The 27,401-nt window shown below is 42.1% G+C and overlaps 2 protein-coding genes across 7 annotated transcripts in view; both read right to left on the bottom strand.

The window, feature by feature from the left end:
• LOC147346440 (serpin B10) overlaps positions 1 to 2,541 on the bottom strand; it is a 132,633-nt gene extending 130,092 nt beyond the window's left edge. For all 5 annotated transcript variants that reach the window (XM_086372489.1, XM_086372491.1, XM_086372488.1 and 2 more), the window contains exon 1: positions 2,259 to 2,541. The gene's annotated coding sequence lies outside the window, so the exon portion shown is untranslated. The remainder of the gene's footprint in view (positions 1 to 2,258) is intronic.
• A 6,112-nt stretch (positions 2,542 to 8,653) lies between these two features.
• LOC147346439 (plasminogen activator inhibitor 2-like) lies at positions 8,654 to 26,394 on the bottom strand. Of its 2 annotated transcripts, XM_086372485.1 has the most exons (9): positions 26,347 to 26,394; positions 21,950 to 22,129; positions 17,728 to 17,847; positions 17,241 to 17,294; positions 15,962 to 16,090; positions 15,205 to 15,322; positions 11,211 to 11,353; positions 10,376 to 10,540; positions 8,654 to 9,836 (listed from the first exon to the last, which is right to left on the bottom strand). In XM_086372485.1, exons 2-9 carry the CDS (start codon positions 22,118 to 22,120, stop codon positions 9,432 to 9,434), a joined length of 1,305 nt encoding a protein of 434 aa, XP_086228611.1. In that variant the 5' UTR covers positions 22,121 to 22,129; positions 26,347 to 26,394; the 3' UTR covers positions 8,654 to 9,431. The 2 variants fall into 2 exon arrangements, with proteins under 2 accessions (XP_086228611.1, XP_086228612.1); XM_086372486.1 differs by lacking the exon at positions 17,241 to 17,294.
• Positions 26,395 to 27,401: the final 1,007 nt, after the last annotated feature.

The following is a 27,401-nucleotide window of genomic DNA, read 5'->3' as shown; positions in this document are numbered from 1 at the left end:
AAGGTTTCCTGGTGTTTGGAAACTTCTCTCTTTTTAAGACTCCCTTCCCGGGACGGAACTCCGTCCCTCCCTCTTTTGTCTCTTTTTTTGTCTTTTATATTTTTTCCTACCTCCTTTCGAAGAGTTGGATTGCTTTTCTGGGTGCCTGATGTCCTCTGCCGGCATTCAGAAGTTGTTTTGTGGAATTTACTCGACGTTTAAATGCTCTTTTGATGAATTTGTGGGGGAGAAAGTGTTCTCCCCGTCCTACTCCTCCGCCATCTTGGCTCCTCCTCTTTTATTTTTTAATTTTCTTATTTGGCTGCACTGGGTCTTAGTTGCAGCATGTAGAGTCTTTGCTTGCAGAATGTAGGGTCTAGTTCCCTGAACAGTCATCAAACTCGGGTCCTCTGCTTTGGTAGCATAGATTGTTAGCCACTAGACCACTGGGACAGTCCCCTAAGCTTTCTATTTTAAGAACTCATTAATTTTTCATATGGAAAATGCTTGGCTCCATGGCCAAAGCATAATCATCATGAAGGGAAGAGAGGAGAAATTATTATTTTAAGGCTGAGGACTTTTATCTTTCTACCTATGATTTATGATTATTCTAGAGTTTAGATACTGGTAGCAAATTCCTGAAAACGATAATTCTCTCTGATGAAAGAGTTAATTTCTTGTGGAAAGTTAATAGACAGTTATCTTCAGTTTCATTAACTCTCATTAATATCATCATTAATAAATCATATGCAGCCTAGAACATACAAGAGGAACAACTCTTGCCTTTAAAAAAAAGTATCAAAGTGCTAAGCCAGCATTAAAGGTGATTCCTGAAAGATGCAGAATTTGGGGATGAAATTCTCATGAAATAATTTATCCATTCAAGGGATGGAGAGTGATCTTCTCAGAGGATACTATAAATAAAGACTAAAGTCTAGATCAAAAACCATGTGTGCCCTTTTCAGAATGAATTTCTCTTTGCAGTTTCCGGGAGGCATATAGATACATCAGTATGCCTGCTCAGTCGTGACTGACTCTTTGAGACCCGGTGGATTGTAGTCTACCAGGTTCCTCTGTCTATGGAATTTTCCAGACAAGAATACTGGAGTGGGTTGTCATTTCCTAATCCATATATCATTATCCATACATTTATGTAAAATATGTAATATCTCAGTCTGTAATGGGGCTTAATCAAAGAAATATGAAAATAAGAAAAGAATAGTATCATTCATCAAAATGTGTCATTATAGATACACATATTCCCAGCAAATCAGTCTTGGAAAGAATCTTCTAATCCTAATCAAATTGTCTCATTTTATCTGCTAGGAAACTAAGGCCCAGAGAAGTAAAATGTGCTAACATGCACAGCTCCCTAACAGCAGAGCTCTCATTTCAATCCCAGTCTCTGGACTCTAAATACAAATCCTTTTGCCACTATATTTTATTGCCTTTAAGGTTTTATGGTGAAAGGGAGGGATTGGGTGACAAAAGAGGTTGAATAAGAGGAGGGAGAAATGAGCGGTGATGGCGAGTGGGAGGAGGGAGCAGGAAGGACTCTGCTCTGCTTTCCTGTTAGAGGACAGTCAAGGCCTCCTGACCTTCCCAGGGTACTAACAATACTGTCTACTTGGTGGAGTCATGCATGTCAGAAAATGAGCTCTCCACACCCCCAGCACTTCTGAGTTTACCTGAAGCCATTTCTGGGGGAATTAATAGCCTTGAAGGGTTTCTGATGAGCATGTAGTGTAAGGTTAAGGTCTTGATTATTCCATGAAAGAGAAGAAAGCTTTTGGCCGCTGGAATGAAGGCCAAGATTTGAAATTGGGTAGGGGTAGGGGGTAGAGAGTCAAATCATTAGTTCCCTACGCAAATGAGTGAGATCAAGTTCATGTTGCCAAGTCTACTCTTTTGAAGGGATAGAAGGGTTTTGGTTCAATCATTCTGAGAATATCCTATTTCTTTTTGCCCCTGTTGACAAATACAAAGGTAGCAAATCCAAAAATGTGACTGGAAAAAAATATCATTCATAATCCACAATTCATGGTAAAACCACATCTCTCACATCTTTGGAAATGAAAGCGCTCTCCTGCTTAGCCTTTCCCAGAGCAATCTTTGAACCAGTTCAAGGTTAAATCTCTCAGACTTGCACAGAATTCTAGGGGGATGGCCTCAACTATCATTTCTGTTCTGTGGAGGTCTTGATAATTTGTTATTCATCTAGGCAGTACAATGAATAAAGAAAACATAAACATTTTTAAACAAAGAAATATTTACAATACCTTGTTTTCTTCCACTGGAGCAGAATTGGCAGTGGGTTCCTTTAGTAAGAAATTGTGGCTGAGTTAAGTAACTCTTAACTGTAGGAGTAATTTTTAGCAATTTTAGTACCACCCTTTTCTTAGCCCCACCCTCTGATTCACTTTTACAAGCCTATACACTCTTCCTTTCAAGTTTATCTTGGCCAGAAGATCAAACAAAAAGAGAGATAGACAAGGTTTTGCCTCAATTACTTAATGGCCCACATTTTCCATGTCTGTCTGTACACAGAGCCTGGAATTCTGACAAATTGTAACTCACACATTCCTGGCTTCATGTTTTCCCTAGTCTGCCAACTGGCAGAGATTAGTGGCTTCCCCTAGATATTTTTCCCCATAAAAACAGAAAGTTTTAAGTTAGTAGAATAATTATGAGCAATGAAATGGAGATTATTATTATTATAAACACCAATGTTTGCTGTTAAATTGCTCACAAGGTATTATGTGAAGTATCCAAGAAATGTTTCTGTTCTTCTCATTTGGGCTCTGGTGTTGACCCCCAGGCATAACTCAAACTATTTCATGCCCATTGTCCCCACTCCAGGGACATGGGGTCTGCATGGATGTTTTACATGCAGTTACTAGGTCTGGTAATGAACCTGCCTGCCAAAGCAGGAGACGTGGGTTTGATCCCTGGGTCACGGAGATCTCAAAGCTTCTCAGTTAGCACTAATAGTCAAGAACACACCTCCCAGTGTGGGAGACCTAAGAGATGTTGGTTCAGTCCCTGGGTCTGATCCTCTGGAGGAGGGCATGGGAAGATCCCCTGGAGGAGGCCATGGCAACCCACTCCAGTATTCTTGTCTGGAGAATTCCATGGACAGAGGAGCCTGGTGGACTGCAATCAATAGGGCCGCCAAGAGTTGGACACAACTGCAACGACTTAGCACACACATGCGCACGCGCGCGCGCACACACACACACACATCATATGGAGGCTCCAGATAGAGGGGTTGTCCATCTTGACTGCCAGTGGTTCACCAGAGAGTGGCTCATGCTTTATCACTGCACAGATCTAGTTATTTGCATTACATTCAATGCATCTATATAGATTTGGGGGGATCAAACAAGAAATTGTTTCATCTCCTCTAAAGCCTCTTCTCTAAAACCACAGACAAGATTTTATTCATGTTTCCCCACAAACCTTCTCCAGATTCCTTTCTCACTTACCTCTTGTTTAAAATTTTTAGGGACTTTCCTGGCAGTCCATTGTTTAAGACTCTGCACTCCCACTGCAGGGGGAATGGGTTCAATCTGCGATCAGGGAATGAAGGTCCCATATGCTGCACTGCACAGCCAAAAATAAACAAGTACTAACATGAAGCCTTTATATGTTGACATACTAGCTATGGGCCTCCCAGGTGGCGCCAGTGGTAAAGAATCACCTGCCAGTGCAGGAGACACAAGAGAGGCAGGTTGGATCCCTGGGTTGGGAAGACTGGCTGAAGCGGGGCAGGACAACCCACTCCAGCATTCTTGCCTGGAGAATCCCACAGAAAGAGGAGCCTGGTGAGCTATAGTTTACAGGGTTGCAAAGAGTTAGACACAACTGAAGTGACTGAGTTCAGCGCATACATACTAGCTATATTGATAAAATTTTGGTTTTGCATTGTTTTGATTGCTGTTTGGAGCTGGCTGGGAAAGAGGTAATGCTATCCTAAGTCAACAATATAATATTATCAGCAGAATTTTGCTCATATGTTTATTTGTTGTTATTAATTATGGCCTGCCCTGTGTATGTTTAGCAATATGTACCAATATTCCTAATGAGAATGAAGGAATAGGAGCTATATAAATGGAGAACAGGCGTCAAAGGAGAGTTTTGCTCTAGCTTTTGTTTTGTTTTTACAATATTTGATGTTAAGATTGCAGGAATTTATTGAGTATTCAAAATGTATTAGAACATAAAAAAGAACTCTAGGTGCATCAGGAATATTCAAATGGAAACCAGAAGAAGAGAGGAGATAGAGTGGAGCTGAGACGATTGTGGATGATGGCTGTCATTCAACCACCGGTCAGGTAACAGGACACCACTGACTAGGTGCCTGGTGAACATGCATTTTTCACAGTTCTGGATGCTGCAGGTCTGAGATGAGGGTGCCAGTGTGACTGGGTGCTTGGTGAGGGCTTACTTCCTGGCTCACAGGTGGTTGCCTCCTTGTCTTTACTTGGCTGAGAGCTCTTGTCTTTTTTTCCTTTCTCTACAAGTCACCAGGGCTTCACAGGTGAAGCACTTCACAGGCACTAGTGGTAAAGAACCCACCTGCCAATGCAGGAGACGTAAGAGATACAAGAGATGCAGTTTCAATCCCTGGATCAGGAAGATCCCCTAGCAGAGGAAATGGCTTACCCACTGCAGTGTTCTTGCCTGGAGACTCCCATGGACAGAGGAGCCTAGAGGGCTACAGTCCATAGGGCTGCAAAGAGTCGGACACAGCTGAAGCAACTTAGCATGCATAGGCGTTACAGAGTCCAAGCTCTCTCTGCTCACCTCACGATAAGCTAATAAATCCAAGACGAGGTGTTAAGTCAAAGAAGGGACTTTATTCGAGAGCTGGCTGACCAAGAAGATGGCAGGCTAGCACCTCAAAATAGCCATCTTGTCCAAGCCTAGATGCCAGGTTCTTTTATGGATCAGAGATGGGGAGGTGGGAGGCAACAGAGTAACATGTCACCTTGCAGATGTGCCCGAGAAGGGCAAGCCTCAGGCAGGGGATGCGCTGTCGTTTTCTTACAGTGGTGTCCTGGGTGGTGTGAAACGGACTATCTCCCGTCATATCAATAAACAGAGATGCCACATCTATCTGCAAAACCCGCCTCCCCAAATGTGAATTTCTGGGCCACGCCAGTAAGTAGCCGGTGAGGGGGGGGCCCCACCATATGCCACACAAAGAATTTAAGAATGTCACAGTCTTTCACAGGTGAGCAGAGTCAGGTTATCTCCCTGAGGCTGACCACTATGTATGCCTATAATAACAAAACTGGCAAGATAAGGGTTAAAGTCACAGAGCAGATCCATTGTGGATTCAAAATTAACCCTTCCCGGTTACATAAGAACACTGATCACATCCTTGACTCACCCTCATGACCAATTCTAATCCCAATTATCCCGCAAAGGCCCAGCCTACAGACTACATTACATCAGGGATTAGGGTTTCAACATCTGTGTTTGAATGAGGATAACAAATATTCAGGCCTTAGTGGTGGCTGAGAGTTTCCCAGAACTAAACCAAGACATAGGCTTCCAAACGGAAAACATCTCCTGACGAATAAGCTAAACTTTGGAAACTATTTTAAAGGACTCCTAATACAATGAAATATCAAGAACAGCATCAAAAATAAAAATAAAATTATTAAATTTTAATAATTTAAACTACAAGAAGCAAAACTACAGAGACATCACTTTGCCCACACAAGTCCCTACAGTCAAAGTTAGGGTTTTTCCAGTAGTCAGGTACGGATGTGAGAGCTGGACCATAAAGAAGGCTGAGCACTGAAGAATTGATGCTTTTGAATTGTGCTGGAGAAGACTCTTGAGAGTCCCTTGCACAACAAGGAGATCAAACCAGTCAATCCTAAGGGAAATCAACCCTGAATATTCATTGGAAGGACTGATGCTAAAGCTGAAGCTCCAATACTTTGGCCACATGATGGAAAAGCCAACTCATTAGAAAAGTCTCTGATGCTGGGAAAGAATGAAGGCATGAGGAGAAGGGGAAGACAGAGGATGAGATGGTTGGATGGCATCACTGACTCAATGGACTTGCATTTGAGCAAACTCAGGGAGATAGTGAAGGACAGGGAAGCCTGGCATGCTGCAGTCCATGGGGTCACAAAGAGTTGGACACAACTTAGCAACCAAATAACAACAAAGTGTGAAGAACACTTTGAACCTAAAATTCTACGCTCATGCTCTAATTCAGTAATGATGGTCATATATATCTTAAGACTCACAACCCCACAATGATTCAGAAAGTTACTATTTATCACCTTGCTGAATGAATTGGTAAAATACATTTTTTTAGTGAATCTAAAAGTAAGTAGGAGAAAGCAAGGAAGAACCTCTAATTTTTAAGAATGTCTGATTTAGAGGAAATAAATCACAATTCAAGCCTTAAAGAATTAGCTGAATAATTTTGGGGGACTCTATGTTTGACCAGCTGACAATGAGACAGTTTTATTGCTGACTAAGAAAATAATTATACTCACTAGTATTTATTAAGTAATGTGTGTGCTAAGCATTCATTTAACTTCTTGTTAGGCATGAATTCATTCCACCATCAGAACAACCTTATGAGAAAAGCACTGTTTTCTCTAGTTCACTGCCGGGAGCCAGCGTGAGGAGCTCCACCCATGGCAAAGGTCATGAGGAAGGAGGCTCGGCATATGCAAAGGCGGGATCGAGCCTCAGGAGTCCCCCTGGAAATTCTCGAGCATCTACCCCCAAAACCAGAGTCTGCCTACTTTCTGCTTTGTGCTCTCACCTACACCTCTGACTTTACGGGGGGCTGTCCCCCACTACCTCTCTCTGAAAAAGAGTTAACTTATAGCTCCAGTTAATAAAGTTCCTGGGTGTGACAAGAGTGTTTCAACTTACAAACTCCTTTGGAAGTCCTCTAGCCTGCCTGAACAGGATCTTCCAGCCACATGTGATTGTTCACAGCCTCCCAACCGTGAGAGGCATGAGATGTTCTAAACTGTCTAAATACAGATTCCTTTGAGCAGTTAAAAGATTGATTAGAAATTGTATTGGTGAAGGGTTTTTCACTTGTTGGGCCAATGTTTGCTGCTAAGTTTCCATATCCCTTACCTACTGTGTCCCTGGGAGTATATTGATTAATATAATTGGTGTATAGGAATGTAAGTAGTAGCTTTAATGTTTGTAACCTTGGGCCCTTGAGTTAATTCTTTTCTTGTTATAGCCCACCACACCTTTGCCCTATAGGAATGCAACTTTATCTAGTGCTTTCGGAAGGTCGCACCTGACTTTAGAATAATCACCTTTAGAGAAAAATAAGTTTTCTAAAGAAAGGATCATAAAATGTCAACAGGCCTCCTGGCCAGAAGATGATGTAAATCACCTAAACTTTTGCATATGATAAGTTTGAAAGCCTGGCTTCAATAGGAATCAAGGACTGCTGTCCTTGCATGACTCTACCCCTTCCCCCATTATCCCCTATGCACAACTTAAGGTATAAAAACTACTTTGGAAAATAAAGTGCGGGCCTTTTTCACCGAAACTTGGTCTCCTCAGGTTGTTTTCTCTCACCTTCTGGCTGAATTCCCATCTGGAGTGTGGAGGCTCGTCAAGCCTACTAATTTTGCCTGGGCTTCTAAGATCTGACTGGGGAGGCCTTAGTGTCTCCTCTCCTTCAGGAGAACGGGAGGACACCTGTGGCCTATGTAGGTGATGCAAATTCCTTGTTTTGGAATTTTATTAGCTTTCCACGTAAACCAAGTTATTCAGCCTCTTTTCTCCACTGAATTTTCTCACTGAGCTATCCTTATTTAACCACTCTTTATATCTTTAATTCTATAGTATCCTGATCACCAAAGCCGTCTCCCCTTTGAATTCCCTGGATCCACTGGGGCTGGGCCCCGGCAGTTTACACTGAAAGAAAACTGAAGCAGGAAGAAGCATCATTCCCAGCTTGTGGTTAGCAGACTCATAAGTGTTCGAACTGGGATTTAGGTGCAGTTAAGACAAGGTCATAAGGCTGCCTCTTTAGCCATGATGCTTCAGTGGGTCACCCATCCCTGGATTTCATCATAAAGAGGGCAGTGCCTGGAATGCATTTTCAGGACCAGCCACACTTCTGTAGCCAGGTCAAACTCCCTAAACCTCAGATCTTCCTTATTTCTCAGGACTTAAATTATGTTTTTATGTGCTGCTGATCCACTCAGAAGTATTCAGTGCTATTTGAAGCAAACACACTTAAAAGAAGTCAGCTTATGTTTTCCTTCCACCCTTGTGCCAAGCTCTTCTCTACCCCTCTGAACTCTCTCTCTCTCTCAATGCACTCAGCGAGTTGACCTTGATGCTATGTCTGCACCACTAGACTCAGTGTTTATTCCTGATGTCCTGATTTGAACACAGGGGTCCCCAGAGGACTCTGACCCAAACTATCCTTTTGAATTGCTATACTTTTTGCTGCTGTGAGAAAGCAGTTCTAATCAATTTTTCACACAACTCCATTCCACCCCCAACACTGGGGCCCCTTGCAAAGCAGTTGTTTATTCCCTTGGCTCTCTTATTCTGTTTACTTGGTTCTCACAAATGAGCCGTGATGCCTGATTTCTGAGAAACAAGATAACCAGATCTTATAATCTAAAGACCTAATATAATGTGAACAAACAAATGGTTTGTGAAAATAGGTTTATTTTCTATATTTTTGCAACCTTATGTAAGTTACAGCCACGTGTATGGGATACATAATGCTAGAAATGCACACAATATACATTTCCCTGTTGTTCAATGCTTTCTTCTAGGTTTCTATTACAAAAGGGCATGGAAGGCCACCTACTTATCCTTAATTATAAGAACAAATACATATGCCTGCATGCTTAGCCACTAAGTCGTGTCTCACTTGTTGCAACCCCATGGACTGTAGCCTACTAGGCTCCTCTGTCCATGGCATTCTCCAGGCAAGAAAACCAAAGTGGGTAGCCATTCCCTTCTCCAGGGGATCTTCCCGACCCAGGGATCGAACTCAGGTATCCTGCATTGCAGGTGGATTCTTCACCCTCTGAGCCACCAGGGAAGCCCACAAATATATATATTTCCTTAGAAAGAAAAATAAGTGATAACTGGCTTCAGTAGACAGTGACCATAATTTTAAAAAAAAGTATATAAAACAATAAATAATACAGTAAAAGTTAATGCTATAAAATAAACTGAGAGTAAGAAAGAGCTTAATGACATATCATCCCATTTTAGGAGGCCAAATGATTAATGGCAGGGGGCGGGTAATGTTATGATTGACAGATGTCACGCTATGTCTGTGTTTCTAGTTAGTGTGTAATAGAAGTTCAGAAAAGCAGAAACATGCAGAGGTCTCTAAAGATTTGGCACTTGCAGAAATCCTGAGGCTTATACCTCATATTATAAATTCCTGTGCAGAAACGGAAACTTTCAATTTAGGGTGATGCAAATCTACCCCAAAAGAGAATGCTCTTGGTTATCTTGTGCACAATAAAGAAGAGGAAAGGATGGTCTGCCACGAACTGCGGACCTCCGTGGCCTGTTCTCCCTGTTACGATGGCCCCAGTGCCGGCAGCAGCCTCAGTGCCCTCCTCGTTCACATCCACAGAAGCTTGATGAAACACTTCAGACAGAAACAGGTCATTCTTTTCTGACATGCCTGAGAAATTGGCTCGGCCTTGGCTGAAGGCATCGCCCATGCCCATGCCCGTGAGAATGGTCTTGAGTCCATAACGCTCTTCCAGTTTGAACCTGGGGATGTACACCTCCACGTCATCCTCACCCATGGTGTCCTCGCTGAGCCACTTGCTGAGTTTGTCAGGGGTGATTTCACTCTCCAGCTGTGAACCCAAAACATAAAACCACTGAGTGCTTAGCAGAGAAAGACAACAACCTCTAATGCTGACAACCAATGACTTTACTATATTAAAGTAAAGTAGGTGATATTAAAATTTAATAGGTAAAAATTTTCCAAGAAGATAGCATATACGAGATGTGTTTAAGGCTTCTGAATTACTGGGAAACCTGGCACAATTTGTCTCAAACAAGTTCACATATTCAAACTGCACACCATTTCCTCAGATGTGGGCATGTGCAAGGGCTTCCCAGGTGACTCAGTGATAAAAAAAAATCCACCTGCCAATGCAGGAGACGTGGGTTTGATCCTTGGGTCAGGAAGATCCCCTGGAGAGGAAATGGCTACCTGCTCCAGTAATCTTGCCTGGGAAATCCCAGGGACAGAGGAGTATGGCGGGCTGAAGTCCAGGGGGTCTCAAAGAGTCGGACGTGATTTAGCAACTAAATAGCAACAGCAGCAGCAGACATGTGCAAAGGTGAGTTTAGCCCCAGCGTTTAAAACAAAAGAAGTTGGAATTCTTACCAACTCCAAGCCCGTAGAGGATTCAGCAATTCCATCTGGAAGCAGCAGGAACATACTGACCTCTCCAGCATATGGGAGTTCTAGAATCTGGACCTTCAGGTCTGCTATGTATCCAATGTTTAGCTTTTCATGCAGGAACATCATCTCTACTGATTTGTGCTGAGTCTAAAGTAATTAAAAAGTAAAATATGAAAGTTGATAGTAAGATGTCAAAAGATTTACAATCAGACACAAAAGAGAATGGGTTCTTCTTTCATGCTAAAGAAATAGATTTTTTTAATTAAAAATTTGTTTTGAAATTTGTCAAAAACATCAAAATATATTTTAAAAAATAAAAATTTATTATTTGTATACTCTCACAGTGATTCTGATCTATTTTGTTTTTTCAAGATTATGCCCATTAGTAATAAGATGGACAATTATAATTAAATACTAAAACATTTGTTCAGGACCTACTAGGGGTCAAGTACTCTGCAAAATCTCTTTGAATCTTTACAACAACATTTTGAGTTGGATATTATCATCCTAGTTTCACAGATCAAAAAAAGGAGTGTATGAACCACAACTAACATCATAGTTGGTACAGCCTACATATGAGTCCAAGATTGTGTAATTATAAAGCCCATGGTCTTTACCATTACTCATATGACCTCTCAGAAAATTACTAAGTGCTATTCAGTAACCTGAAAGAGTCAATCAACTATCCAGTGTGTATAATTTATAACTATTAATAGCAAATCATATCAATGAGTGGTCCCAATTTTTCTTTTTCTATTTTGTCAAAGACCCTAAAATATATATTAAGAAAATCTGTTTTATTTTCATTGTCTCATACCGAGTTCACATGGAAAGGATAAAGCCCCTTTAGTTTCTTCTGAAATGGAGTCTTCCATTTTCCTTTGAAGTAGATAGCATTCACCAGGACCATCTTGGTGTCTGCATCAACAGAACCTTCAGGTAACAAGTTTGGGATTTTGCCTACAGAAAATATGATATATGCTTATGTTTCATGATTAACAATTACGAAGTCATTATGATTTCTTGAATCTTTTGAGTCACCATCAAGCTTAGCATCCACATTTATCAAACTCTGCAGAGATGTTGATATTCACATTCAAATTTTTCTCTTAATTTATTTAAAACATAAGTAAAACTTTTTCAGGTTTGCAAAATTCAAAAGCAAATGAAGAAGTAATGTAATTAAGATTTAGAATTGCTATTAGACTTGGGAAAAAAATTTTAAGTTTCTTTTAATTTTTTTTTCTTTGTGCTGCATGCAGGATCTTATTCCTCTGACCAGAAACTGAACCTGCGTCCCTTGCTTTGAGAGCACAGAGTCTTAACCCCTGGACTGCCAGAGAAGTCCCAGAAAGTTTTTAATTCCTTTTATACTGTTTTCTCAAAGTTTTATAGTTATATGAAGTTAGTTCATTCAGATGGGAGTGAAAAAGAGACTCAAGGAATATAATGGGCTTCCCTAGTGGCTCAGATAGTAAAGAATCTGCCAGCAATGCAGAAGACCCGAGTTCAGTCCCTGGATGGTGAAGATCCCTTGGAGAAGAGAATTGCAACCCACTCCAGTATTCTTGCCTGGAGAATTTCATGGGCAGAGGAGCCTGGCTGGCTACAGTCCATGGGATCGCAAAGAGTCGGGCACGACTGAGCGACTGACTCTACCAAGGCATTTAATAGTGCATTTCCCTGTGTGTCAGTAGGCCCTTCTAGGTCTGGTCTAGACAGCCCATAGGTCTAACTCATTGATTCATCCAAACACAGTGTTTTGGAAGTTGTGCTGCACCTGTATCAGGAATAGCACAGATTCATGAAGTAATAAAGGAAAAATTGTCCTGGGGGTGGGGCGGGCTTAGAATATTGGAAGAGACATTCTAAATCATTCAGGAAAGAAAGTGCGGTGAGTTCTATTAAGAGAGCTGAATAATGCAGAGAACTGTAACAACACAGAGAAGGGAATGAATGACTGAGTCCAAGAAAGTTCCCAGAAGTGATAATATCTGAGTGTGTGGTTTTTTTTAAAGTTGGTTTAAGAAACAGCCCATTTATAGTGAATACCTGCTCTGCAATATTTCAACCACATTATTCTATTTACTCCTCACAACCATTCCAATAAGGGAGTATTATTAGTGTCATTTTACACAAATAGGAAATCAACCTTGAATATTCGCTGGAAGGACTGATACTGAAGCTGAAGCTCCAATACTTTGGCCACCTGCTGGGAAGAGTCAACTCATTGGAAAAGACCCTGATGCTGGAAAGACTGAGAGCAAGAGGAGAAGGCAGCAACAGAGGATGAGATGGTTCTATGGCATCACTGACTCAATGGGCATGAGTCTGAGTAATCTGCAGGAGATAGTGAGGGACAGGGAAGCCTGGCTTGCTGCAGTTCATGGGGCGGCAAAGAGTTGGACGTGACTTAGCAACCGAACAGCAACACAAACGGACACCGTAGTGAGATCTTAGTAATCCTTCCAAGGTCACAGTGCTTGGGAGCTGCTCAGAACTCCACTGTCTTCCATTTCTGCTGACAGATACAGGACTGAAGCAAAAAGGTCACTGTAGTCTGACCAGTTTCAGTACAGTTATTCAATATCTTCATTCAGTATGCTTGCTATGCTATGCTAAGTCACTTCAGTTGTGTCCAACTCTGTGCGACCCCATAGACGGCAGCCCACCAGGCTTCCCTGTCCCTGGGATTCTCCAGGCAAGAACACTGGAGTGGGTTACCATTTCCTTCCCCGATGCATGAAAGTGAAAAGTGAAAGTGAAGTCACTCAGTTGTGTCCGACCCTCAACAACCCCATGGACTGCAGCCTTCCAGGCTCCTCCATCCATGGGATTTTCTAGGCAAGAGTACTGGAGTGGGGTGCCATTGCCTTCTCCGTCATTCAGTATAACCCCTAGCAATTAAAACTCCTGGTTACCACTTGGAAATCTACTGGGACTTTATTTAACTTTGTGACACATAATATTTGATCATAACAAGGAAAAAAGAAAATTTTCTCAAATTACTATAAAAATTGGTAAAACAATCAGTCTAAATGACTATTTGGCATTTTTGCAGTTTCACTGATTGATTTATAGCCATTCACCACAAATGCTTAGAAAGAAGAGAAATTCTTGCTGTTCTCAAAAAAGCAAAGCTTTCATGCATCTCTTTGATTTTGCAATCTGCTTTGACTTTCATTTTTGTTAAATCTTCACTTTCTCTGCTTCCTTTTTGTCAGTGGTACATCAATCTTTCAGAGCAGTAATGTAAAAATCTAGAAATGAAGAACTAAAGTAGGCCAACTGTTTTTAGAGGAACAATAATTCTTTTTTCAATTCTACAGAACTTAATACAAGTGCTTTTTCTATTATGGTAGCTAAGAGACGAGGACAGCGCACTATGGTTTGAAACGATGTTTTAAACATAGGAGGCAGGGGCTTCCCTAGTAGTCCGGTGGCTCAGATCCCATGCTGCCAACGCTGGGGGCCCAGGTTCAATCCCTGGTCAGGAAACTAGATTCCACATGCCACAGCTGTGACCCAACACAGCCAAATAAAAATGTATTTGCTGCTGCTGCTGGTAAGTCACTTCAGTCATGTCCGACTCTGTGAGACCCCAGAGACGGCAGCCCACCAGGCTCCACCGTCCCTGGGATTCTCCAGGCAAGAACACTGGAGTGGGCTGCCATTTCCTTCTCCAATGCATGCAAGTGAAAAGTGCAAGTGAAGTCGCTCAGTCGTGTCTGACTCCTAGCGATCCCACAGACTGCAGCCCACCAGGCTCCTCCATCCATGGGATTTTCCAGCCAAGAGTACTGGAGTGGGGTGCCATCGCCTTCTCCAAAAATGTATTTAAAAGTAAATAAATAAGCATAGGAGATACATGAAAATATGTTTTCTGCATTAAGTTATCAAACTCTTTAAACGTTAATTTGAAGAATTCCAGAATTAGACTAAGGCTCAGAAGAAGAGGAAACCCCAGCTGCACCAGGAACAGATAGTGGGATCTTGGATGAGGCAGTTAGAAACTGAGGACACGCGTAATACAGGTAGAAGTAGCTTAGATGGTTAACGGGAGATGAAGAAGGGACTGAAAGAACTGGACAGCATACCGACTCTGGATGGTGAAACAGAAGAAAGAGCTAAACTTTTGTGATCCCTCCTTTTTCCATTGCCCATATTCTCACATTACTCAGTTGAATATTGTTCCTTTTTTCTTTGTTTTTGTTTGCAGTGAACATAAAGTCACAATTATTTCAATACTGATATCTCCTAAATTAGAAAAGATCTGCCTCTTCTTATATTCTATTCACTAATAATCCGAACCAGATTACTGAATATATATCTTCTATTAGTAGACTTTGATTATTTTTTTCTCACTTGCTGCTGCTAAGTCGCTTCAGTCGTGTCTGACTCTGTGCAACCCCACAGATGGCAGCCCCACCAGGCTCCCCTGTCCCTGGGATTCTCCAGGCAAGAACACTGGAGTGGGCTGCCATTTCCTTCTCCAATGCATGAAAGTGAAAACTGAATGTGAAGTCACTCAGTTGTGTCTGACTCTTCGCGACCCCATGGACTGCAGCCCACCAAGCTCCCTCGTCCATGGGATTTTCCAGGCAAGAGTACTGGAGTGGGGTGCCATTGCCTTCTCCATTTTTCTCACTTAAAACACCACAAAGCTCAACAAGAATCAGGTTACATTAGCCAAAATAACTAAGATTAGGAGTAAGTGCTAAGTTCAAGGATTTTAAACGCACACACACACACACACACACATCAGAGTTTTCTACGTGGAAAGAAGAGCAGAAACTATTTCTTGGTTTTACCTTTGGTTTGAGTCTTGACCCAGGAATTAATCTGTTTTCTGGCATCTTCTGCACATTCTAGGAAGTCAACTGCCTGCGGTTCTGTAGAGTAATATCTCTTGGAGAGTTGCATGTATTCCTTTAAAGCGAAAAAACAGTGACAAGATTACTTAGAATATATAGACAACAAGTGAAAGTGAAAGTGTTAGCTGCTCAGTTGTGTCCAACTCTTTGTGACCCCGTGGACTGTAGCCCGTTAGACTCCTCTGTCCATGGAAATCTCCAGCCAAGAATACTGGAGTGGGCTGCCATGCCCTCCTCCGGGATATCCAACCATCTTTGGTGTTTTGTAAATTACAGGTTTCCTGTCAAGACTGGGGAGCCTGAAGCAGGGTACAGGGGAGGTTGGCTGGGAGCTGATTATGTGCTCTCTTGACGCCCCCAATCCAGTCCCGACTGCCTTTGTTCTCCTGCATACTTTGCGCAATGAACATTGAATGGAGACGGAGAGGCTGGGCGTGGGGTTAGTGGTTCTGGGAGCATGTGTGCGCACCTCCTGACTTGTGACTTTCCACGTGGGGTTTTTACAGTAGAAATAGGAAACACCCACAGAGGGAACACAAGCATGCCTGTGTTGGATCGTGTCCCATGGCCTCGGGGAGCCTTGCGAGCCTGAGTGGAATTCTCACCCTCTGGAAATGAATCAGAGAAAACAGCTTTGAAAGTGATCTTCCTGCAAGTTTGGGACCCTGCCATTTAGATCGCAGGTTTCACTCACTTCCTTGAATCTTGCAGATTTCTCTCCAAACAGTTTATTGGCACTTTCCAATAAATACTCCCCCATGGACGCGTTGATAGTGTTGCTGAGAGAATGGAAGGATGAATGGATTACCCCCGAAGCTTGTGCCTTAAAAGGAAAGGAGAGATTCAATTTATATAACTCAGGACTTCTAAACAAGATATTTCTTAAGCAATAGTATTTTTTCTAGGATATCAATAAAATGCTGTATTACAATATACTTTTTTTTTCTGGCACTTTAGAGGTAACTCAGGAAATAATTTTGATATGGATATAGTACATTAAAACTTATCAGATAATTTTTGACTTGTTTCAGATTTTTCTCTGCCCATAGGATTGGATTTATCTGTAACAGAACTGAGATCCTAGAAAAAGTCAGGCTCCTTTGATACTTATCTAAGCTATAGTCTCTAAGCAATTTTTATTATATTAAAATGTTACCTTAGAAATGTTCTTTTAAAAGTTTATATAACTTCTACAAGTCCTTTGGCATAATTAAGGGGTTGTCTGTGCAATGGAATCTGGAGTTTAGAAAACATAAAATCGAGGGGAATTCCAATCCCCAACCTGAAGTTTGCGAGCATGATGACAGACACAGGGCTTAGTCACAGCAGTGGCTGGGTGAAGCTGAGGTCAGAGCCCTGAAGATGGACCATCAGCTGTCCACTCAGGCCTGGCAGAATTGCCTTTTGAAGAGGCCCTCTCATCATCTTGAGTCTGTAATTCCCTGAGTGACAGACAGATGGAGCATCAGCATCCCTAAGAAGGAACCTGTGAGAGGACCTAAATCAGAGTGTGATTGTGGAAGTTATTTACCAGTAGGAGCCCATCTACACCAGGCTCTTATAATGTAGCTGAATAGTGTTTAAGGAAGTGGAGTACTGGGAAAATATACTAACTTGAGATTGACTAGATGAATGGATGGTAGATAGACAGAGAGTAGATGATGATCACAATAATGATGATAAATAGGTGGATAGATTGGTGGTGTTCTTTTGTTAATAATGATGATGACAGATCCACAGATGGGGAGAGAGAAGGAAGATAGATAGATAGTAGATGATGATCATAATGATGACAGTAGGTAGACAGATAGATAGATGTGTGCTTGTGATCAGTCGCTCAGTTGGGTCCAACTCTTTGTGACTCTTTGAACTGTAATCCGCCAAGCTCCTCTGTCCATGGGATTTTTCAGGCAAGAATACTGGAGTGGGTTGCCATTTCCTCTCCAGGGAATCATCTTATCCAGGGATTGAACCTGCGTCTCCTGCATTGCAGGCAGATTATTTACCACTGAGCCGTTGGGGAAGCCCTAGATAGATAGGGAGAGAGGAGATAAAGGATACATGAAGGTCAGTGACCTCTTCTGAAGTCACCAGGCCTGGCCACCTCCATTCCTCAATTACTTGTCACCCCTTACTCTGGAAATCTGCATTCACACATGTGTATAGTAGGAGTCTCTACCGTGGCTTTAGAATGAATTATACATACCCAACTAATGGCAGAGTAATGTGACAGAATTACAAACAGTCTTGACCTGGAAGTCATAAAGCATGGATTCTACCCCAGGTCTGCCCTTCCCTATGAGAGTGGCTGTAAGATATTTACTCAAGGACTGTGAGTCTTAGTTTTCTTCCTATGAAAGGTGGAAGTTGTACTAGGTTCCTTCCCTAATATTGTGACTTTAAGACAAGAAGTTTCTGGAAACAAAATACAAAAGAACTAGGAATGGATGAGTCAGATACCTGCAAAATAGCATCAGGATAGGTGCCCCTCTGGATCTGCTGTGAGAAATTACAACTGCTGAGGCTCCGTGGGGTCACTGGGGTGCCTCTGTGGACTCCAACTTGGTTAAACTGAAGCACCTACAATTGGAATTCGAGAAAATTTGGTACATTTTTCTGCTGCATTATTTAGCTTTTAAACCAATGGCTGTCAAGTACCTCTTAGTGGTCCTACGTCAAGTTCCCTGCCTTTGTGTCTGGGCACAAAGCACAGATGCTCTTCAAGTGTAATATGTGTCAGTCCATGAAATTCCCTTCATGGGAATTAGCATGAGTTATTTTATACTAATTCAAATACTGGCCATTTTGACCAAAAAAAATATAATGAGATGATTTATAATCTTTTAATTAAATTATCTAAATTATCACCCAACTCATAAACTTCCTTGAAAACATCCCAGTATTTTGAAGGAAGTAATAAGGCTAACGCCTGACCCTGTATCTCTCTGTTCAGTGGCCTTACACATTATACCCTTCTAGACTGTTAACCATTAGCAGCCACTGCTAGCTTCAGCACAAAAACAGGGTGCTCAGTATTACCGAGGATCACCTAAAACGTCTGCACATACATTATCTACACATAAAGAAATCCCTCACTTCTGTCCATGTTGGGGGAAGATGGCAGGGGTCAGATGACAATATGAATTCCTTTTTTAAATATTTATTTGCATCTATGTATTTATTTAGCTGCCCATGGTCTTAGTTGCGGCAGGCAGCATCTTTAGTTGCGGCATGCAGGGTCTTTAGTTTCCACATGTTCCCCGACCAGGGATCAGATCCAGGTCCCCTTGTGTTGGGAGCACAGAGTCTTAGCCACTGGACCACTGAGACATCCCAATGTGAATTTCTTTATGTTGTAAGTGGCAGGTCCAGCTAACAGTGAAACTGGCAGGTGCAGACTGGCCCAGGAAGGTGCCTCAAGCCCCCTCCCCCAGTACAGTAGATTCCTCCACCTGACCCTGACACCCGCCCACCCCCATCTCCAGCATCCTTTCGGTCCCAGCGCCATGGGGCCCCAGGCAGGGAGGAACTTATTGGTAAAGCATTGATGGTGGAGGCTCTGCCAAGGAAGGGAAGGCAACCTTGCCCAGCAGATGGTGGATTTCTAGGCTGGAAGGAGAGGTGTTAGGATTTCTGGGGTCTTTCTCTGCTCTTCAGATCATATATTATAAGTTCCTACCTAATACTCTCTGAAAAGCAGCCTGACTGACACTGTAAAAGGGAGGAATACTTTGTGTAAGAGCTTCTCTGGTTGTCCTACCTTTTAAGGAAGTTGACCCATAAGCTGGGGTCTCTGGGCAGCACTGAAGCCCACTCGAGTCATGGCAAGAGTCCTTGCAGGTGTGGGGTGTGTGTCATGGTCCTGAGCCAGGCTGAGGCAGGCACCCTGCCCAGAGAGCTGGCCTGGCCCAGGCCGGTCTGTGGCCTTATCCTAAAGATAAGAGCTGGGTAAAAATACTCCTGCAAATCTCACATTGCCTGTACTCTGAAAGAGAGTATCTATTTATTCTATTTGCTCCTTTTTCCCCTGCAACCGTTCCAGCCTTACCAGCTATACCAGTTCCCAAATGTGGGCAGCCTCTTCCTGCCCTGATTTTCTCATCTGTAAAGTTAATATGGTAATCAGAGCACCTACCTCACAGGATTTTGTATTCTGTGGATAAATTCATAAAACATTCTCAGCAAGGTGCCTGGCTGGGGCATTGTAAGTATCAGCTATGAAAACAATTAGTTCTACCACATGCCTCTCCTGTTAACTCTAATCTTCATACTCATCTTGCCCAATACACATTTTCATTTACATTTTAAAAATAAGAAAGTTACTACTAGACTCTTTTGAGTTATCAAATGGTGTTCGAGAGGTCTGCAACTATTGTACAAAATATGTGGTTAACAATCCGCATTCAGAGAAGGCAATGGCACCCCACTCCAGTACTCTTGCCTAGAAAATCCCGTGGACGGAGGAGCCTGGTAGGCTGCAGTCCATGGGGTCGGGAAGAGTCGGACATGACTGAAGCAACTTAGCAGCAGCAGCAGCAGCAGCAACAAAAATCTGGATTATGTATGATCCAATTAATATAGTTTATGGGTACAGAATGTCTCCCATCCAAGTACTAACCAGGCCCAGCCCTGCTTAGCTTCCAAGATTGGGAGGGTTCAGGGTGGTATAGCCATAGACCATACAGAATTCCTTTGAGGAAGAAGAAGATACTCTAAAATTAGACTGTGGTGATGGCTGCACAATTCTTGTGAATATACTAAGAACTACTGAATTGTAAACTTTAAATGGGTGAATTTTATGAAATGTAAACTATATCTCAACAAAGTTGTCCTTATAAAATGAAAAATAAGAAAGCTGAGGCTCAGAGTGTTTAAATGTCTTCATTTACACACCTAGTAAGTGGCAGAACCACCAACCAAGGACAGGCAGGTCTGTCCCCAAAGTCCAGGCTTCCATGTCCAAACTAAAAAGCATCTCCTCTTTTTTTTGGTAGAGAATTAAGCCAATTTGCCTTTGAATTTTAAAATCTTCCCATGTGGCAGAGTTACAAGAAAACTGTATATAAAATTCTTGTCCCACGTGCAAAAAATACTTTCCAAACACAGAAAAGCTGTGTTGTACCATGAGTGACCAATAAGTTATTTTCCTCTGGTAGCAAAATCAAGATTTTCTCTTTAGCACCTAGAGCATGGCGTCTATCCTCAAAAAAAAAGAAAAGAAAAGAAAAGAAAAAATTGCTTCTGATTCTTTTACATTAAAAAAATGGAGACTTCCCCGGTGGTCCAGTGGTTAAGACTCCATGCTTCCAGTGCAGGGGGAAGGGAATTAACAGTCCTCATGCCACACAGCATGGCCAAAAACTAAATAAAAATAAAAATTGAAGTCCGTGATGTTTTCTAAAGTTTTTAATGGAGTTCACTGCCTTTTTTTTTTTTTTCAAGGCAAAGAAAATAAAGGGGAAGGCATTTTGCAAAATGTGGCTGGTATCAAAGAATTGAGCAACTGGGCTTTGTTGTGAGTCTTGATGTTCAAACTGCCACAAACAGAGAGAGAAGCTCCCAGCCCTTTTCCTCCTGCGGTGAAATTGGCTAACACTCTGTGTGAGCCACTCCAAATGAGGCCTGCCTTAAGTGGGTCACCGTGTACCTGGAAGACTGTCCACCTCCCTGTACCCACACACTCAGGTGCGATTCTCACAGGAAACTCCAGGGTGACTGAGGACAGCATCCACGCTTGTGAGAAACAGAGCTTGACGCCCAGCACTCGGTGCTGAGCTCTGTACACACGAGTAGGAAAGAATTTTAACGATATAATTACCTCGTCTCCTCATGGATCCAGGGAAGACAGGATCATGTGAACTTTAATAGCACCACATTCATCCCAGAGGATGACTGCTGTGTACAAGTGAAGTAAGTCAATGTATTTCCACAGTCCCTGACCCAGTGAAAAGGTCCCCTGACTAAGCTGGTGTCCATTCACCAAGGAAGGAAGCCAGAGGCCCTGATAGAAAGACCCCACAGTGCTGGCCCCCCGACCACCTTGACTTTGAAGACTGGCCATCCCGTCAGCCCCGTTTTTTGACATGAGCTCACGGGGCGGAAAATGTTGTCTGAGGCCCTCCGAAGTTGTGTTGCTCTCGGTGCCTCCCTCAGAGTGCAGAGACAAAGCTCTGGGACAGTTTTTTTCTCTCCATGGCACTCTCCTAAAACCACTACTAGGAATTCATAAATGGAAAGAGCCTGAGATGAGAGAGCAGAAACCAGAGGAACCCAAAGAAAGGTGCTTCAGTCCCACTGTCCATCCGTCAGTGATGCTCTTAAAATCAGTAAGAGATAAAGCAGACAAATCTTTTGAAAAATATAAACATTATCAGATGTCAGATATAGTCACTATTAACTATTTCTAATGTTGCAGGATAAGAAAACTGATAATCCTTCTACTATATCTACCATTGAGGATTTTCGTGGTTTGGCTCTTTTATGTATTTGAATCTAAGTAACTTGTGTTGTAATGGCTTGTGATGATTGCTGAGGGCATGGGTTTGATCCCTGGTGGGGGAACTAAGATCCCACTAGCCACTGACTGTTATAGTCCAGATCCTGTAAGCATATAATCAGAGCAGTTCTGCAATTCAGTTCAGGAATCCTTCAGTCCCAACTGGGAACTTTAACAGAAACTCACTTGGGCTATCTGGTCTGCAGTATTGCCCCGGGCGCCCAGGTAGACCATGGCCATGGTGGAGGAGAGGCTCCAGGGACAGAAGAAGAGATTCTGGGTGTCGGCGCTTGTGTGTGCCAGATGCTTGAAGAAATTGAGGGCAAAGATGGTATTTGCCACATAAAGTTCTTCCATTGTCTCAATCTGGAAGGAAAACGAGGAAAAGCAACAGCTCTACGAGATGACTCAACATTTTGAGTGATGTCAGCGGCGTAGCACAGGCTGTACCCTGCACAGGGCAGGGGTTTCCTCTCTGTTCTCCTTTAACTGAACAGGGTCAGCAGCATCGTGACCCTGGGACCTGTGCAGCCACTAAAGGTTCCACTCTCGGTGCAGTGCGCTGCTGTCACAACCCGGCAGTTCCTTAGTAACTTTATACAAAGGGTCCTCCCTGCATTTCCCTTTTGCACTGGATCCTGCAAATGACACAGCTGATCCTGCAATAGAGGGAACAGTCCTGGGATGCATGGTGACCCTCCACCTCATAATAATGATAATAACAGCAATAACAATAAATAGCCCTTATTGAGTTCTTAACTGTACAACAGATGCTGTGTTCAACATTTCACCTGTACTAAACCAGTTAATCCTCACACAAACCCTGTGAGGAAGGCACTGCTATTCTTGCGCTTACAAAGGAAAAAACTACTGCCCAAATAGAATCAGAAAAGTGACCCATGTCACTCGACTATAAGGGACAGGACTGAAGCCAGGTTGGTGGATGGCCTTCAGGGTCATACTCTCAACCTCTGTGTTGTACCTACAAACACACATCACACGTACAGACACACAGATACACACACTAGGGTCTTCCCTGGTGGCTCAGTCCGTAAAGAATCCACCTGAAATGCAGGAGACCACCTGCAATGCAGGAAACCCACATTTGATCCCTGGGTCGGGAAGATCCCCTGGAGAAGGAAACGGCAACCCACTCCAGTATTCTTGCCTGGGAAATCCCATGGGCAGAGGAGCCTGGTAGGCTACAGTCCACAGGGTCGCAAGAGTCCATGGACATGATTTAGTGACTAAACCATCACCATCACACACTCGAGGAAAACACACACATATTCAAATGCATGCCACATGCACACATACTCTTGTTGGCCCCAGTGGAGATGGCCAAACTCCTTTCTAGAAGTGGCTTAGACTCACCTTTTGAGAGGGAGCATTTCACACTGCCCTATCTCCCATTCCTACACCCCCTCCACTCACTCACACACCACAGCCTTTCTACCAAAGCGCCCCCTGTGCTGAGCAGCTCATTGCTGGGATGCTGGAAAGGCCCCCCTCCTCCCACCACCCCTAGCAGGGCAGTCAACACCAGGTCCCTCTGCAGGAGTGGTCCTGGATTTATGGAGCTCACATACGCACACATGAACACACACACCCCATCCACCATCTGAAGATAAATGACAGACGCACCTTCCGTGACCTAAAACTCGCATGCAGCCAAACGCTTGGACACACCCAGGTGTGGGTGGGTACCTGCTGGTTCTAGCCAACAGACTGTATCTTACACTTTCACAAAGGCTTCAAACACACCCTGCAATTACCAGAATCTATAAATATACCAAGCTACGCTGACACTCATCATTCCACAGGAACCTTCTGGGGACGGTGGCTGGGGAGCCGCTGGGGGAGGCCCTGGAGGAGGCTCTCTTCAGCCTTGGGCTCCCCCAGCGGGGCCTCCAGGCTCACGTCTCCCCAGTCCACGGCTGTCATGTGAACACTCGGTTTGCAAACATTTCTCGTGAAGAAAGTGATTGCCATTTGTATCAAAATTTCTCGTGTGAGATACCACCCAATTGTATTTTATCAAGACAAAATAGTAAAGTAAATAAAACATGTCCCCAAAACTCTTTCATGCCTTCTTGTCTCCTTTAATTTATAATATTCACAGGATCAATGTGAGGTACATATTCTGATCTTTATTCTATAGGTTACATCCTGAGACATATATAAGGTCACAGAGTTTGTATGTAATGATGCAGGGATTCAAGCTCAGGATTCAAGCTTCAGAAACCCACTCTGTCCAATGTCACTCACACTTCACCTGCTGATGTTTAACTGCTACGTGTAAGTGTTTCAGCCAGTTACTGGTTTGAGAAATGCTAGAAAGAGGAAATAAAAAGAGGAAGGAAGACAATTTGTAATACTACTAGAAGGCTTAAGTTTCAAAAAATCACTTTTTTCTCTTGCTTCATCACTGAGATTAGATTAACCTGGGTGACTCAGGAATTTGTTTCCTCTTCCTTCTCAATTTTAAAATCATCCTTATGATGAATTATTCCTCTCAAAAACATTTCAAAAACAGAGAATTAATAGCATAAATATTTCTCTATTGTGTGCAATAAAATAAAGAATTGGAGCTATAAAAATAAACTTAAGCCTGGGAATTCCCTAGTGATCCAGTGTTTAAGACTCGGAACTTTCATTGCTGAGGGCACGGGCTCAATCCCTGGCTGGGAAACTGAGATCCCACAAGCTGCATCATGTGACCAATTAATTAATTAACTAGTTAATGTAGGCTTCTCCTATACCTAATTCTTTATAATGACCTGAATAGCCAGTCACTTTGACACTAGCAAAATTTGTCAAGACAAATGAAAAGTGAGGGGTTTTAATGCCAAGTTAGAAGTCCAGTTGACTGTGACTATTTTGTTAAAAAAATTAAAAAGTAAGGACAGAATTAAATCACTCCAGATATATTTACTTGTTTTTAAAATAGTCTAAATTCTATCTTTCAGATAGGTGAAATTAACTGCATTTAACATAAAAAATAATGTGTGATGTCTCTATCACAGCTACCACATTCCTTCGGCCTCACTGTTTTATTTCCCTTGCATAATTACTTGGCTGGTAAACCTAGTAATTCTTGTTATACCAATGAAAATATGAAGATGTTGACAGCACAGCTGGTTTCAAAGCGTAGACTAGCTTCCAATTCCAGCTCTAGTGCTGTCCCTTGGAGAAGGAAATGGCACCCCACTCCAGTGTTCTTGCCTGGAGAATCCCAGGGACCAGGAGCCTGGTGGGCTGCTGTCTATGGGGTCGCACAGAGTCGGACACGACTGAAGCGACTTAGCAGCAGCAGCAGCAGTGCTGTCCCTACAGACCTTTCAAATAAGGTTTGAGAAGTTTATATTCATAGAAATCTGTGAATATATCATATATATGTGTATATATACACAGTGTCTTCTGACTCTACCACACATCCACCCTACATTTAAGTGGGAATCTGCCTAAGACCGTGTAAAATCGAAGCCACTGAGTGACATCAGAATCTCTCAGAACAGGAAACACCTGTTGTGAATTTCTTAACACTAGGGTGAGTTACACAACTTCAACAATTTCTAGGTATTATACTCTTAAGCAACGTTTGATATTATCTTTAGAAGAACAAACAGATGAAAATCACATTGAGGCTGGTCTCTGTGATGCTTGTGTTGGTTCCTGAAATGCAAGCTGACAGACGTGCCGCTGAAACTTGGCACAGGCGGCAGGGAGCTCAGGCCCGTGGCCACACTCCCTCTGCTCACTGGCATCGAATGGTAGATTCGAGTTTGCTGTAGCATTTTTAAGTGAATTTTTTTGCAGCAACACAGTGTAAATATTTTGAAATTGACCAGAAAAATTAATGACACAGAGAAAACAATAACTTCAAGGAAATATCCCATTCCAAATTACCAAGTTTTCCCCCATAAAATTAAAAGCCTTTTCTGTATTTGATTTATTTCATAATGAATAATTATTTGTTTATGGGATATTAAATTATTTATTGAACTATTACTTCAGTCAGTCTAGCAACTAACTGGGCTGTTCTTTCTCTTTCACTAAATTGACCAATTATCAAACTAAATTCAATAAGTATATTCTGGTATTGAACTGAACCACTCAGTTTCCTGCTTTATTTCTGGTTGTTTCAGATGAAAACTGAGTCCTCTTTTTGTCTTTATCATATTTATGTACAATTTATAAATTACTTTCAGTTGCTAAAAAAAATACATTTTAATTGGTCTAGCTATTTTCATTAAATTCAGTGCCAAACAAGAACTGGTAAAGGATACACACATTCTAAGCTGTTCAGGAAAACTGACATCACAACTAGAATGTACATTTGGGTTTGGTGAGTGTTACATAGGCATTTGCTGATCTCTGAGATTTAAGATTATGTATAACTTAATTTAATTCAAATCTTGAACCAAAATATTCTCAAACAAGCAACTAAACAAGAAAACACTGTTAAACTTTTACTCATCCTCTAAAAACATCCCACAGTTTAATTTTCATTATGTTAATAATACCAGTATGCAAAATAAAACCCTATTTCACAGAGAGAGACATGGAAATGGCTGAAATACCTGGTCCTTCTCTGCCTGACAGGAAACGGCCTTCTCAGCGTTGTTAGTGTTCAGACATGGCAATGACAGGTTTTATAAAGCTCTGCCCCTCCCACGTGGCATTTTTTCTCTCTCTCTATCTGTGTCCTTCGAGTGATTCAACATTTTACTCAGAAGGACATCATTAGAATAGAAATGCTCATTTGCTAAGGCATCATTTACGAAGATGACATCATTCAGAAACTTTAAAATTTAGCAATACCTACACATGCCTGTTAAAATTAGCTAAAATCTAAACAAATGAATAAAATAAAATAAAATTAGCTAAAATCTGTCAGCCCCAGTTTCAACAGTCCCCTCTTTAGCTTGCTCTCTTGGTAAGAAATTCTACAATGTCTCTTCAATCTTTTGACAAGAATGGCCTGGGAGCTTTTTGCAATACTTAAAAAGCAATGGAATCCTTTCTCTTTTGAATCTAGACAGCCCCCAAACAATTCTTTGGGAACAGGGGAAAAAAAACACTTTTCTTCCTTATAAATTCTTTATTTTAAACCCTGTTACATTTTCTCAGGCTATAATTACCTAAATAATTCTGGGTTCCACCCTGCTGCTGCTGCTGCTAAGTCGCTTCAGTAGTGTCCGACTCTATGTGACCCCATGGACTGCAGCCCACCAGGCTCCTCCATCCATGGGATTTTCCAGGCAAGAGTACTGGAGTGGGGTGCCATTGCCTTCTCCGGAGTTCCACCCTAATGTGTCACAAATCACACCCAAAGAACATTTCATTTGCCATTTTTTAGAACATAAATCTTATCTTTAGTTAAACAGTGAAAATCCATTGTGCACTTTAAGTTAATTTTTAAGTGAGTAAATTAAAGGTGTTAATTGGAATTTGTGATGTTAAAATCATGATTCTGAAAATCACTAAATTTTTAGATACAGCCAAAGGAATCTGATAAAAACAGATAAAAGATACGGATAATGAAAGAGAATCTGAGTTTTAAAATGTTCATCTTGTTAGAGCTTATTGAAAAGTGTTTGCAACACATTGTAAAGATGATTTTCTTCTCACTTTA

The sequence above is a fragment of the Bos grunniens genome, chromosome 24, assembly GCF_055505025.1.
Source record: "Bos grunniens cultivar Pamir isolate PY7600 chromosome 24, Bosgru_T2T1.0, whole genome shotgun sequence".
Lineage (NCBI taxonomy): Eukaryota > Metazoa > Chordata > Mammalia > Artiodactyla > Bovidae > Bos > Bos grunniens.
This window is presented reverse-complemented; position numbering and strand designations above follow the sequence as displayed.